At 52.2% G+C, this 14,984-nt stretch overlaps 1 protein-coding gene across 1 annotated transcript; it reads right to left on the bottom strand.

Annotated features, from left to right (window-relative positions):
* Nucleotides 1-631: 631 nt before the first annotated feature.
* On the bottom strand, nt 632-14,940 carry DPYSL3 (dihydropyrimidinase like 3). The gene is made up of 13 exons (XM_029960266.1): nt 14,840-14,940; nt 12,628-12,812; nt 11,434-11,598; nt 11,227-11,288; nt 10,837-10,917; nt 9,698-9,766; nt 7,089-7,209; nt 6,159-6,315; nt 3,723-3,864; nt 3,216-3,386; nt 2,440-2,619; nt 1,753-1,915; nt 632-1,315 (listed from the first exon to the last, which is right to left on the bottom strand). Exons 1-13 carry the CDS (start codon nt 14,857-14,859, stop codon nt 1,227-1,229), a joined length of 1,605 nt encoding a protein of 534 aa, XP_029816126.1. The 5' UTR covers nt 14,860-14,940; the 3' UTR covers nt 632-1,226.
* Nucleotides 14,941-14,984: the final 44 nt, after the last annotated feature.

Raw genomic sequence — 14,984 nt, forward strand, 5'->3', positions numbered from 1 at the left:
ATGTAAAAATAAGTATTTCAAGGTCAAATACTAAAGAAGGAAAAAAAAAAAGTGTATTTGTTTAGCACAGCCTAAACTGACCTTTAATTTTTGAAATCTTTAAAAAACTATCACTTTGTTTTTCTGCATGCTTTCCAAGCTTTAGAGGGCAGTGCCTCTCAGTCTGACACACTGCTGGATGGAAGGGGAGCATTTAACTCACAGGTACCCACAGAAAACAGCCTCCAAGCCTGCCTAGCCGGGATGACCCCAGTGCCATGCCCAGGCAGTGCCACATGGAGCCCACCCCTGTCACCACACAGACAACAGGCACAGCTCTTGCCGGGCAGTCACAGCCCCTGGTGCCCAGGCCAGGCTCAGCCAGAGACTGCATGGACAAACTGAACAGGCTTTTACAAACACTTGCAACGTGCTGTTTTGCCAATACCTTTGCCTTTGCCTGAGCAGCTACACCAACCCTCTGACACTGCACTGTGTCATCCTGACAGCCCATTCTTGCAGCCCCTCCAGCCCAAACACCACCCCGAGCCCCTTGTGCCACCCCAGCCCAGCTCCCCGTGGGCACAGCTGGGCACTGCCCCTGCCAAGCAGCAGCCGCCTGAGGAAGAAAAGAGCCAGCCAGCAACATGAGTTGTTTGAAGGAACAACTTTTTTTTTTTTAATAAAGTGTACAAAGTAGTAAAACTCCTTACACGAGGTGCTGTGACAGCCGTTACAGAGATGATTCGGGCTCCCCCATAGGCCTCGTGGTGAAGCGCCAGAGCGTTGGGTGGAGATGAAGGACATGAACACGACAGACCCACCTGCCCCTACCAGCTCAGTGCACCTGCCCTCCCCATCCCACATCCTGCCTCTGGCCAGACCCTGCCCCCTCGTTGGGTCACCCCACGGGCCGTTCCCACTGTCCCACAGCATCCCACACGCGTTCAACACCAATAACACACTGAACCAGCGACCTGTCCGAGCTGCATGCATACAGAGAGGAAGAGCAAAACACAACCCGACCGAACCCACAACAGTGACAACAACAGAACCTTAAGGCTATGCAAAAACAAAATGAAGCAACATCTTTAAAGCTAGGTAGCAAGTAGCATTTGTGAAACATAAGGCTTGAGGCTTATTGATTCTTCTGAACAGGTTTACTTCTTTTCCTTCTTAAAACACCAATGTACCATTTTTCTTCCTTCGCTTGAACAGGGACTTTGTTTCCTCCTCAGCCGGGACATTTAGCTCAGGGAGGTGATGTTGGAGCGGCCTCCCGGGGGTGCGACGATGCGCTTGCTCGCTGAGCGCACGCCTTCATCAACCTGGGTACCTGGGACAGGACGAGAAAGCAAAGGGAAGGGGGAGAGCAAAGTTAAGAGCATTTTCTTCACAGGACTGAGCAGTCAAGCAGCCTGGGGTTTTGCAAAGGGCCTCCTGAGACTGTCTGCAGCAACTTGCTCCCTCTCCCAGCTCCAGTAGTGACCCCGAGAGCAGCAGTGGCTTGAACATCTCTGCAGATGCTCCATGAACAGCCCCACACAGCAAGAATGGCATCAGATGCTGTGCTGGCCTCCACAGGCACAGTCTGCCTTGCTTCTACTGCAAGGTACAGCTCCAGCCATGTCCTTTAAGGAACACACAGGGTCTTGCCCTGCCTCTTGTGCTCACCTTGCCCCACGCCACCTCCCAGCTGCCCCCCACTCCAGGAGCTGGGACACGTGGCCAGGGGCTCTGCCCTCTCCCAGCCCAGCTGCCACATGTACTCACCTGACAGGCTGAATCCGGACTGGTGGAGGTTCCTGACAGGGGGTGTCTGCCGTGTGGGGGACTCCCTGGTTGACCCCGCAGGAGTGCCCCCCTTGGGGGTGGTGGTGAGGTCAAACACGGGTCCGTCATACATGCCCCGGGGCACAGCGTGCATCTCTGCCATCTGTCACCAGAGAGAAGAGGACAGTGGCACTTCTCTGAGCCCAGGGAGTATCATACACCATCCCTGGCTCCCCAGTCCCCCTGCAGAGGGAACTCTCACTGCCAGCCCCGTGACCCCCAGTCCTGTACTGGCACAGCCCCACCCTTCACCTGCCCTGCAAGGTGTGCAGAACCAGCACAACAGCCCAGATGGGGCTCATGCTGCACACATGAGGGAGGACAAGGTAATTTTGCCCAGCCTCTTCATTTTTAACTCAGCACTTCCCTCCACACTCCTGCTGCAGCAGGACAGGATGAGGACAGACATCACTACTGCTGACCTCGAGGAGCATCTGCCTCCAGCTTGGCACACCACCAACACAACAGGCAAAGCTGCCTACCCAAGCCTCAGCTTTATAAGTATATATTCAAAATACATCAGTCTGCAGCAAGAACAGCAGAGTAAAAATAGCCAGTTATGAAGGAAAAATGCGATTTGGGTGAGCAGTGTCCCAACTCTGTCTCCTGGCATCCCCATCTCCTCACCTTCCTCCTGGCTTTGATGCGCTTGTAGACATAGTCAGGGAAAGGGCTGCTGGGCAGGAAGCGTCCGGTCCCCTGGGTCACATGCAGGTTGCCATCCTCCAGCATGATCTTCCCCTGGCATATGACAACCAGCGGGGCCCCACGGAGCTCCATTCCCTCAAAGATGTTGTATTCAGCCACCTGCAGCAACCCAGAGATAATGGTCAGGAGGGATATGAGCACTGCCTGCCTACTCAGAGCAGGTCAGTCCCCACACCTCGCTGCTGGAGTCACCAGTGCGGGGAGAGGACACCTGTAACAGCCTTGCCTGCCTCAGAGGCCTCCTGAATCTCAATAGCCCAGCACAGCAAGAACCCACCAGAGCTCCCAACTTGAACCAGGACCTGCTCCTTTGAAGCTCAGTGTGAGGACAGAGTCCAAGAACAGAGGAGGGCAGGACTTAGGCTTGAAGTAAGGCATGAACAAAGCACACTGGCAAAGCCAGGAAAAAATTGTGCCTGGAAAAGGAATCCAGATTAGGAGAAATGTGTGCCCTTACATCTGCATGGGCCAGGGTCAGGAGAAGAACACCCAAGCAGGGCGAGAAAAGCCCCATGTGCAGAGCCCAGGGCTCAAGGACATCCACAGTCACAGCTGGCACGCCCAGAGCCTGGGTTCAGTGACCCCTCCTCAAAGACAGACAGGGCAGCACCAAGCTCCCAGCAGCCAGGCAGTCTTTCTACAGAGTTACTCACACCCCAGCCTGCAGCATTCACACAGATGAGCACAGGACTTACAGACTGGTGAGTTTTTGCTGTGATGATCTTCACTGCATCAGGATCCCATATAACCAGATCGCTGTCCGAGCCCACTGCTATTCTCCCTTTCCGTGGGTACAGGTTGAAGATTTTTGCAGCATTAGTGCTTGTCACAGCCACAAACTGGTTTTCATCCATCTTTCCTGTGGCCTGCTCAGACACAAAGAGAACTAAGTATTCTTTTGGGGGAAAGAGAGAGTAAGAGCCCTGGGAAGCACCAGACTCCCTCCCACATGAGTTGCTGGCTGGCTGGGCCCAGGCTGTCAAGACTAACCTTACCACTGGCACCAGACAGGCCAATAAGTGGGGGCACCGTCACAGCTCCAGGCTGTTCACCCCAAACCTACAACAGCTGCCTCTCCTGCTCCAGCTTGGTTTGACTCTCAGAGCCAGAGAGCCAAGCAGCTGGGTGCCCAGCTCTGCAGGGTAGGAGCATAGGTGCATGAGGTGGCAGCCAACCCTCCCCTTCCCTGGTGGTACTCTCACCACTGCCTTGTCCCAGATGATTGACATTCGTTCCTCTATGCCGTTGGTCCCTTCTGGGATGGCTGTGAAGTTGTCTTTTCCGATGGCTTTCTGAGCGGTGCTGAAGGTACAGTGAGCACTTCCTGAAACCTGCAGGTCACCACTGAGGGGTGGTGGAACAAACACATTGTCAGTGGTGGAACAAACACATTGTCAGTCGTTCTGCAGTCAGACAGCAGCAGAGACACAAGGGACATGGATTTCCTCTGGCCACAGGCAGCCCCTGGTTCAGTTCTATTTTACTCTGCACCCTCATTTCCACAGCCCTTCAGCCTTAAGACTTCCACCTGACCCAGCCCCTGGGTCACTTGGGGGCAAGAGACCTCTGCCATGCTGTGCTGCCTGCCTGAGTATGGACAGCATCCTGCATACAAGGGGATTCAACAGCTCAGCTCCCAGGGAACAGGGTGGCCTTTGTGTCAGGCCAGAAGATACCCTTCCACACCAGGCTCCATCATTTGCACGAGCACAAAGGAAAAATCATCCCAGTGCAAGTCAGAAAACCTATTTCCGTCAGTTTGTCAGGTCTGCTTGGGAGAGTCCTTCTGCCACACAGGGAGGAAGAGGCCTCTCTGCTGCAGGACTGTCCTGCACAACAAGCTCGTGTCATGCACTGCCAGTTCCTGCACCCTGAGGGCAAGCACAGCCCTCCCTGGCCCCACAAAAGCCTGTGGCAGTGGGATGGAGGGAGTCAGGACTGCCCAGAAGCAGCTCTCTCCAGGAGGCCCAGAGAGATGAGATACCCTGACCCATTCCACTCCTCGGGAACAGGCAGAGCCAGTGAGTTGCCAGCAGCCAAGGCAAGCAAGGAGCTGTCCATGGCTCCCTGAAAGTCACCCAGCTGCTGCCGAGTGCTCAGGGAGCAATGGACAGGCAGCAGCTGGGAAGTCATCACTGCCAGGTGAAAGGAAGCAAATCAAGGCAGGCCAGCTCCTGGCACTGCCCACGTGAGGTGAGGGGCCTCCAGCACCCGGACAGTGCAGACACAGCGACTCTGCTCCAGGCCGTGAATCAGCCCTAATCCACTGTTAATCTCCACCTTCCTCTGATAATTTCTGCCATATGTCTGATGGACTGCACAGCCAGAGGCCCGAGCTCATGACACAACACACTTCCTAATCTCCACCAGATTTGTCCTGGTGGAGGAAAACAAGCCATCCAGCCCAGTTGGAGCCTCACAGCCTCTCCTCCCACTGCAGCCTCGCAGAAAGCAGTATGGCAAAGGTGTCAGGACAGACACCTGTGGGCTGCAGGGACTAAGAAGTACTCATCTCTCCTCTGAGGTCTGGAGTAAATTGGAAGGGGAGGATTAGAAAGCCAGTGAAGGAGCCGGGCTCACTTTTCCCTCCCAGTCGCTATGACCTGCATTTATATAACATATCCAGACTGAGTGGAGGCATCTCTTGGTCCTTGACCACAGCAAAATCCATTGTGACCTGCATACTCAGACCCCAAATGCACCTCTCTTACACCCGGGCATGGCATCTCCACCCTGGCACAACCAGGTTTATCCTAACGTGCCCTGCTGTAGAGACACTTTGTACTGACTGCATCCCTCACTCATCTCAGCAGAGATGTTTCCAGGGTTACCTCAAAGGTCATTTCCATTTACAGCTCCCCCATTGTCAGCCATCCCCTGGCTAACACAGACCAGCCACCACACGATCGGACATACAAACGCAGGGTGAGGGGGTGTGTGATGGACACAGGGCACGTGGACAGGGCCAGGAATGTGCTGTGTCCCCACAGCTGCTGCATGGGCCTTGCCAGTGAGAGGATGGAGTGTAACTGTGAAAGGTCACAGCAAATTGCTGAAGTGCTTTTATTGTCTGTATTTTTTTCAACAAATCCCTTCTCCACCCCCTGACCTTCAGGGTGAAAAAAAGACCTATCATCCCAGCCAGATGTGCAGGAGCTGCTCCTAAAGGCCTCCTGCACTTTGCAGGCTCTGCTACTGCTCACCTGTACAGGTGTGAGAACACATCTGCTTTGTATTTGACTGCAGCCCCCACCAGCCTGTGACACTTGTAACCCTTCCATGTTCTCCTGCAGCATCCCAACCCAGGCAGCCATTCCTCACTTCTCCAGCTTGGTGAATGCTTCTGTTGACAAGTCTGTGTTAGCTGGTCCTCATTTCTTTGCCTTCTTCAGGGCATTTAAAATGGTTCAAGACAACATGTCCTGGTATTTTTCTCATTACTGATGTTAACCTCATGGTGCCTCTCCTGTCCTCCCTCCACTCTCAGGGATAAACCACCACAGCTTGGAGTCAGAGCCATTTCACCAGTCAGCTCAGTAAACACCTACACTGAAGTGGTTCATATTGGACTAACCTCTTCCTTCCTTATCCAGAGTCCACTTCCCCCCAGCAGCATCCCCAGCAGAGCTGTCACTCACCTGGCCAGGAGGGAGTTGATGTAGTCAGGAGTTGTTGGGTCTGGGCTCAGTGGTGGGGAGACCACAAACGCTGCGGCCTTGGCCCAGTTCTTGCTCCAGTAGTGTGTTCCATCAGTCCCCAGACTGGCTGTGATGGGCTCACCAAACACCACAATGCCTGGAGAAGGGCACAGAAAGGACGCTGTTTCCGTGGAGCCTGCAGGCATTCTCTGCTCTACAGCACTACCAACAGCCCAGAGAACACCCATACCCATGTTGGGCTGTCCCACACTACTGGCCTGGGCTCCGGTGCTGGGACAGGCAGGAGAGACAACAAGTCCTACAAGTCCTGCAGCAAGTCCTGCCTGCCATCACCGTAGGGTCCTCCTGCTCCAGGGCACAGATCCCAGCACACCAGCCTCCCCCTTCACAGCTCCCGGGGTGGGGGCACAGAACCCACTGAGCACAACTGTGGATATGCCCACATGCCTGTGGGGAATCCCTGTGCTCCACCTCCAGTGACAAACGGAGCCCCCAGTCATCTGAAAAAGCACCCAGGTGCCTCTGAGGGGCCAGCACTTTAAAAGGAGGCCAGAGCTACGTGCAGCAGCTCAAACCATCAGCAACGTGCATGGAACAAGTGTCCTCAGCAAGCCCTTCACAGCCACAGACAACGTAGTGTTTAAAGCATTGCTCCTACCTGTGCCCCACATGATGTTACCTGATGTGACAACAGGAGGTGGCTCTATGTGGCCTGGTGCAGTGTCCCCCTGCCCTTCACAAGTCAGGTAAACCCTTGAGCTAACTGCTCCCCAGCAGAAGGGGAAGCACTGGACGGCACTCCAAGCACAGTCATGGTCTTGGCAAAACAACCATGAGGACATGGGGGTCACATAATCCACAATCCTGGTGGCAGCAGCAGGGCTGAGTGCAGCACCAGCTGACACTCACCTTTTTTTCTGGCTTGGGAGATGAGGTCAGCAGCGCTTTTGCTCATCACTTTAGTCACGTAGAGAGGACAGTTGGTCTGGCTGGCAATAGTGATGGCCCGGAAGACAGCTTCTGCTTCCAGCTGGAAGAGAGGATGGCACACAGCTGCAAAGGAGCACTGAGTGGGCAGGGAGGAGCCCCTGCTGCTCTCAGCACACCATGGATTGCACCCTGTGTCCTTGCTTTTACCCTTGACACCCCAAGGGCAGGTTAATCGGGGAGATCTGAGGGGGGAAGCTTCAGTCTCCCCAGGGCCTGGCCCAAATCGCAGGCTACAGCAACACAATGCCTGGCACAGGAGCACTGCCTGGACCCTGCTCCATGCCCAGAACAGGAGCACTGCCTAGACCCTGCTCAGGGGCCAGTAGAGCTGCATCTGCTGTTTTTTCCACTGCCTGGTTCCAGCTCTCTTGACAGCTCAAGGAGCCCAGGGACTGCTGCCCAGCCTGCCAGCACAGGCTGACATCAGGCAGCAGAGGGTCAGCCCTTCCAGAGCACTCCCTGCTCCAGGTTGTCCCATGGCTGCAGCAGATGTCCCTGCCACCCCAATGGCTGGGTGCAGGGGCCCATGCCCTGTCAGGCTGCTGGCACTGGGGCCTGGCTGTCCTGCTGCTCACCCCAGCCTGCTGACACCCACCTCACTCCACTGTCCTGCTCTTACTGCAGGGCGGATTTCCATCAGGAGGGATATCTTTGGACTATTACATCAGTCTGTGTTCAGCCTGAGCTCAACCCCAGAGTTCTGCAACTGTTTGCTCTACAGTTTGGCTTCAAGCTTTGGAATGAGGAAGTTCAAAACAGAAGCCTTAAAAAGACACCACTAATCCAGCCCCCAGGGCAGCTCCTGGGGCTGTGCCAGCTGAACTGTCCTGGGGCAGGAGAAGCAGAGCACTGCACCCAGACACACCACCCACCCATGCCTCTTGTACTTCTGCTGAGCTATTTGCTGTACAGTGAAAAGAGGTTTTTCTCTTCTGCTTAAAGACTCTTAAAATAGAAATTTAAGCAAGAGAACAGTTTTATCAGCACACTTATGGACTGCAGTAGGTGGCGATGCTTAACATGTGGACAGGAGCAAACAGTCATCACTCAATACCCTCACAGCAGGTTACAATTTGGAGCAGCACCATCCTGCCCTACCAAGTCACCACCATCATCAGAAAGAAAAACTTGTCTTTAACCCCCACTGAGGTCCCTCCAGGACAGAGGAGACCCACAGAGCCACAGACCACCCTCCCAATGCTTTGCACCTGTGGGCTTTATGGGGTAGCAGGGCCATTTGTGTTCCACCTAAACATTTCCCCAGGTAGAATGTGTTGTGGAAGAAGAACATTGTTTATTTTCAAAGGCAATGAGATTTGAATTTGGCTGAACAGATGATATCTAGAGTGTTGCAGTGTTCTCAGTTGCCTTATACTTTAATGGCATTTCAAGATCAAACACTCAAAAATGTTTTACTGACTCTGGGCGAGATCTGCAGTGCTGTCTTATGGCAACAGGACAGTTCTCAAATCCTGGCACAACCACAGCATCCCTGAATTGTACCTTTGCTTGCCAGCTAGTGGCAACAGGTTAGAGTCATAAAAATAAATGGTAGTTTACATGCAGAGGGACTCTGAGCCACTGTGTTTGACACTGAGGCTCTTCCCTGTACAAGAAAATGCTTTACACTCTCGTACTTCTAAGAAAATAAACACTGTATTACACTAGGTCATGTATGTTGTTACCAGCCCTAATATAGCCAACTTTGTACACTTTTAATTTGAGCCAACTGATTTTATTTCAGCGGGTCCTGAAGTATAAGTCCATCCCTGTGCTTCCCTCCTCAGCTTTGCTATTGTACCAAATTCCTACTGTTTTCTTCTTTCACATGTTGTGGAAAGTTAAAGCACCTCTCAGCAGGGAGTTATCTCAAGGAAACCTACCTAAAATTAGACTCAACTCAGATTAATGGACCAAACAGAAAAATACCCTGCAAGCTAAAATTAGAAGTAATCTAATTAGTATTCTGACAATGATTTGTAACCAGGGAATTCCCCCTCTCCTTCCCTCCCACTCCTTCCACCAATGGCTTTGTCCATCTGACTCTCAAACATGCTTTAGACTCTAAGCAGATATAAAGCAGGAAGAGGCTGGAATCTGTCAGCACTCAGATGTGTACAGTGAATTCTCAGAGAAACTAAAACTCATCATTTCATTCTTCTCAGGTCTCTCACATCTGTGGAGCCACCAATACAAGACAAATGCCCCCAACCCAGCCCAAAGGCTGCTACAGCCATACAGACATTTTTGTTGATTGATTCCTCTCTGTGAGACTCAGAACAAGGGCTTCTGTCTCTGCTGGGCAGCTTGAGCAAGACTGAGAACTGTTCGTCACAAACATGCACCTCACTCTTTCCTGGGCTGATGATGAACCAGACAGCAGTGTCTGTATAAATGGACACCCCTGGATGCACACACACACACCCCCCTGCCACGATGTTTGTCTGGCCCCACTACACACACTGAGCCCCACTGTGACTGGGGAAGTTCTTCAGTGCAGCAAGGCTGAACTGTCCTCTGCATCTTACCTCCTCAGGTCTGCTCAGCACGTGGCCCTCGGGGCCTGTTATTCCCATCTCCAACATCCTGGCTTGTTCCTAGGACACCAAAAGAACAGAGAGCTGTTACAAGTCTGAAACTACCAACCAGAAAAGCAGACTCCTTCTGTGTCAAGCCCTTCCCTCAGGACCATCACCACCCTGTGTCCTGTCTCAGCCATGGTGAGAGGCTGATGCATCCTCAAGGGGTTTGAGAGAGAAAGAGGAAGGATGGGGAAATGGGAGGGCAGACACTGAAATCTCTTCAATGAAACAAGCACAGTGTAGAGGCAAAAAAAGGGTACAAAACTCCCCAGCCCTTCTAATTCCCAGGTTTGTGAAGTGCTACCACTTAACAGATTGGGGGCCTTTTGTGGTTAGGCTGGAGATGAAGCGGAGATAAGCTCTAGCAATACAATTTCTCTGACCACTCCCAGTTTTCATGTGCAGGAGCCATTCAGTTGTGCACTGCAGCTCTAAAAGTCCAGAGAAAAACTGGTTTTTGTAGTCTGAGAGGATGTTTAAAGAATGACCTCTTGGTTCATGCTCCTTCAACTCCCAAGAATAAGAGACAGAAAAAAACCAACTAATTGCAGAGCTTAATTGAACAATGTCTTCTATATCTTAATGAAAATCAAAACATTTGGACTTTCTGTCATCCAGCACCAATTACAACAGAGCAGGCACATACAGACTACTCATCTGATCACCAAGCCACATCCCTCAGAACACATCCCTTGCAAATCCAGCTTCATTAGACAGCTGCTTGCTTACAGGGAGAAAACTCCTCTCTTGTCATGGCACTTCTCAATGCACTTTACCTCTCCTGACTCATTATGTGCAAAGCAAAGGTCTCTTGCCTCTCCACACTGAAAAGAGCTGCAGCTGGAGTGAACATACCATAATTGATGGCTACTCTCTTCCATTTAGATAATCACTAATTCATTATTTCAGATTCACTTATGTACAACATACTAAAAACAAAACTAAATTTGACATTGCTGCTGAGCAGCAAAGTTACCACCTTACAAAAGACGTCCAGGCAGCTTTAGAGCCATTTTGCTAATGTCCCACACCAAATCTGCCTGGGGTAGATTTTCAGTCCCTGCATGCCAGAAATAGTTAGTTACCTGTGCAATTATATCACCGTTTTCAGCATGAACTTGGGCTATGGCACCCAGCTCTGCCAGGCAGCTGAATATCTCATACAGCTAAAAGAGAGACAAGAAGAAATGATTCCTGAGCAGGCAGCCCACAGCCCTGGCACCTCTCATGGCCCCATAGCTGCCAGGGCCTGGTGCTGCCATGCCAGGTAATGCTCTGGCCGTGCCAGGACCAGTTTTCTGAAGAATACAGTCACCAGCAGGTGCTCTTGGTGCTCTCCACACCAGACCTGTGCCTCTGCCTGCAGCGCAGGAGCTCAGCCAGCCCATGGCCGCAGCCTGGGGCAGCCCCGCACAGGTAGCCACCCCCCGCTGCCCCTTCCATCAACACAACCATGGTGGCAAAGGAGGTCTCACCTCGGTGTTGGACATCTGGTACAAATCCTTGTAGGCCATGTACACCATAAAGGAGTTAATGCCTGGGGCAGAGCAGAGAGGAGAGAGGGGTGGTCAGGCTGCCTGCTCTGGCCACCCTCCCGACAGCATGGCCACCCCTCGCCCTCCCTGGCCAGGGCACAGGGCACACGGCCCCTGAGGCTGGGCAGGGAGCAGCAGGCAACAAACCTTTCTCCTGGACGATGGTGTGCAGCTCCTGCCGGACGCGGTCGCTCCAGCGCGGGATGTCCACGTGCAGCGCGTAGTCACAGCAGGCCTTCCCGTCCGCCCACTCCCGCCACCGCTCCAGCGCCTCCGACAGGCTGGACTCGGGCTCCGGCACCACATGGTCCACTGCAGGGGCACAGCAGAGCAAGGGCTGGGCAAGGGTTCCCCGACCGGGCTACCCCACCATGGCCTGGCACCTCCACCATTCCGGGCTGGTCTCCTCGGGGGCTTCAGGGCAGCTCCCAAGAGGTTCCTGTTCCTTCACAACGCACCTTCACTCCTCAAGTGCATTTATTGGCAGGGAAGTGCACAGAGCCCTTGCTTAATGGCCTCTGGCATGGGACCAGGGGCTTTTACAGCTTCTGCTGAGAAACTGGCTGGAAGCTGAAGGGCCCTGTCATTCCCATCCCCGCTCCCACCCCATTAGCACACAGCCTCCTCCCACACTGCAACACTAATGCACCTTTTATTGCCCACCATGGAATCCCCACACCCTGCCATAATCCATTCCACAAAATGTATTTTTTTGGCACAGAGAGAAGGAAAACTGGTGGGGGGAGGACAAAGAACCCAGCCCTTTACTGGAAGGATCAACACTTGCTCCTGCATCCCAAGAAACCCTGCAGTGCACACAGCTGTGACCACTGCACAGCAGTAACACCTGAACCTCAAACCAGTGCACAGCCATGGCCTTCTCCAGGGAAGGACCTCAGAATTCCCTTTCCTTTTTCGTTAGCACTGTTTATTTCTGAGCAGTGTGAGATGCCAGCACATTGCTCTGTTTCCCTGCTCAGAGTCATCTGAGCACCACACTGCCCTATTTTTATTTAACAGGGGAAAAAAGTTATGTCATTTTTTCTTTTTGAGGGTCCCAGGGGCAGCAGTGGCTGCAGACAAAGAAGTACTGCAGAGCACAGGATCTGCATGGGCAAGCAGTCCTACGCAGACCTCATGAACCATCACTTCATCATTACTAAGGATCCAAAGATTCATCCCAATCCTTACTCTCTAAACTGCACTGATATCATAAAAGATATGAGCACACCATCATGGGCCTTTAGAACAAAGACTGAGAAAAGCAAAGAAAAAAAGATCTGGACAGTGTTGCAGGACTGCTGGGTGGTGCCATGCACAAGCCCTGCCTGCTGCACTCACTGATCATGGTGGTTCCACCAGCCAGAGCCGCTTTTGTTCCTTGGAAGAAATCGTCCACAGCAGTCATTCCCTTGTATGGCATCTGCAGGCGAGTGTGGACATCAATTCCTCCAGGGATCACCATCTTCCCATTGGCTTCTATGGTTTTGACCCCTCCAGGGACAATCAGGTTGTCTCCAATCTGCCTGATGAGATCACACCAAGATGGTCAAACAAAGGAAAACCAGCCACAGCATGACCCCTGAACAGCTCAGCCAGGAACTGCCAGGTCACCTCCCTGCCCACAGAACACCCCTCTCCGTCCCACTCCCAGACCCAGGCAGAGTTGAACCCACCCCGCTGCACAGACACGTGCAGGGTGTCTGGCTTGCTGACACCTACAATGTGCTTAGTCCAGGGGTGGCTGCCATCTGTCCAGCTGCTCTGTGGGTGTCTGGGATGGCACCTGCTGCCTGGGGCAGGCCCTGGGTTGGGTAGCTGGGGAGAATGGTCTGATGGCCATGCAGAGCAGATCTAAGTGCTCACCCAGGGTGCATGCTCACAAAACCCAACACCACCAGCCCTGCTCCCAGTAAGCTGCACCCCTAATCTCTGCTCTCCCCCGTCCTTCTGCCCACTTTAAGTAAGGCTCAAGTCTGAGGCTTACTTACAGAGAAAGATGATTTCCACTGTAATGCCACAGCTGCTAGGCCAGCTCAGGGCTCATCAGGGACTTGCAATGCCACTCACAGCACAAGGTCCCAAGGGTGAAGGGACTCCTGGGGGTTGGGGGGGAGCTCAGCAAGTGCCCAGCCCGACTCCAGCCCACTGGGCTCACGGCACATCCTGCAAGCTCTGGGCTCACTGTCTTCCCAAGGCACCCAGAGTCCTCCCCTCTCACCTTGTCTCCTCCGTGCCCTGAAGGACAGCTTTGCCATGAGCAGTGCCATGCTGTAGTGAAGGCAGCTAAAATCACAAGTACCTAAAAATATCTTCTGAAAACAGGAAGTCTAGAAAGTTCCAGTGTACATCCACTGGTAACTGAATACACAACCACAGTCCTCTGGAGCCTGTTCTGTTTGAGCACAACTCAAAGTACCCAGCCCTCCTGCAGGCCAAGTCACCTGAACCTCAGTGCTCCCTTCCCTCAGCCCCTGCCTGCTCAATCCCTTTATCTGTCCATATGTAGCACTCAGCCTTCAAATCTCTTCTTTCAGAAATCCTATTTCCACCAAGCCTTCCTCAGTCTTCCCTGATAAATCAAGATAAAAGACAAGTTGGTTTTAGTGGAAAACTTCTCATTTCCTTGGCACACTGGGGAGGTAAAAATGAGAAGCAAATTCCATTTTTGCATTTTGTTCAAGCTTGATCCCTTCGCAGTTTTTTTCCTTAACATAACAAGAAGTCTGTGGACAGAACTGCTCGCTCCAGGTCCTCACAGCAATAGGCCAGCAGTTCTTCCCACTGCTTTTACAGAGATCAATCTATCACTAAAGGTTTTAATCTGCTCACTGCATTCTTACCAGAATTCACTTGTGAGAGCATTTTGTTTCCAAGGCAGTGAAATTCTGTGACCTCCAGGCTGCAGATGAGGCTCAAGGATACTCAAGAACCCTGGTAATGCTGGATATTTAACTCTTATCATAGAGCAAGAAATGCCTTTTCAAGTCTCTTTGTTATAAACTTCCACGGTTCTTTCAGTTCACCCTCATTTCACATGTCCCAACATGACACTTTTCCCATGTCTGACCAGCAGACTTTAAACAATGGAGCTATTCCTGCAGCTCTGAGGCACACATGGAGAAGCTGGGGGAACCCAAAGGTTTCCCTGCAATTCCCGGAAATCTCAAGAGAGCAGATGACTTGCAGCACAGCACTGTCCTTGTTAGTGCTAACAAACAAGATCCTGTGTGGGGTCATTCAGGCTAATATGGTTAACACAGGGCAAAACAGGAGTCAAAGATGAATCTTGTTCCTGGTGCAATTAGACACAGCTTTGCTGTACACTGGACACTGTATCACAATCCCACAAGCCTGACTGCAATTCAGTCACTGGAGTTACCCTGAAAACATGTCATGTGCTCACACAGAGAGCTGAGACTCTGTCCAGAGAGGGCTATCAAGTTTTCCTGGCTGGCAAGTTGGGTACAGACCACATCCACAAAAACCCAATAAGCAGCCAACCTAAAACTGGTTTAAGGGGAGATGGAGACAATATAAGTCCCATACTTACTTAATGAGGCCATCCTCCATGTAAATGTCAGCATAGAATGACTGGTCATCATTGACTATTCTCCCTCCTTTAATAAGAAGACGATCACTCTGAGAAAGGAAGAGCACAGCAGTTGTCAGTAACAGGTAATATACACACTTCATTC

The sequence above is a fragment of the Manacus vitellinus genome, unplaced genomic scaffold (genome assembly GCF_001715985.3).
Source record: "Manacus vitellinus isolate BGI_N305 unplaced genomic scaffold, ASM171598v3 scaffold_25_pilon, whole genome shotgun sequence".
Lineage (NCBI taxonomy): Eukaryota > Metazoa > Chordata > Aves > Passeriformes > Pipridae > Manacus > Manacus vitellinus.

Coding starts and splice junctions, on each gene's coding strand:
- DPYSL3 (XM_029960266.1), bottom strand. CDS start 14,859: ATGGAGGATGGCCTCATTAA. Junction 11,289..11,433: donor CACCATCGTCCAGGAGAAAG/GTTTGTTGCCTG, acceptor GCTCTGCCCCAG/GCATTAACTCCTTTATGGTG. Junction 1,916..2,439: donor GCATCAAAGCCAGGAGGAAG/GTGAGGAGATGG, acceptor CTCTGGTGACAG/ATGGCAGAGATGCACGCTGT.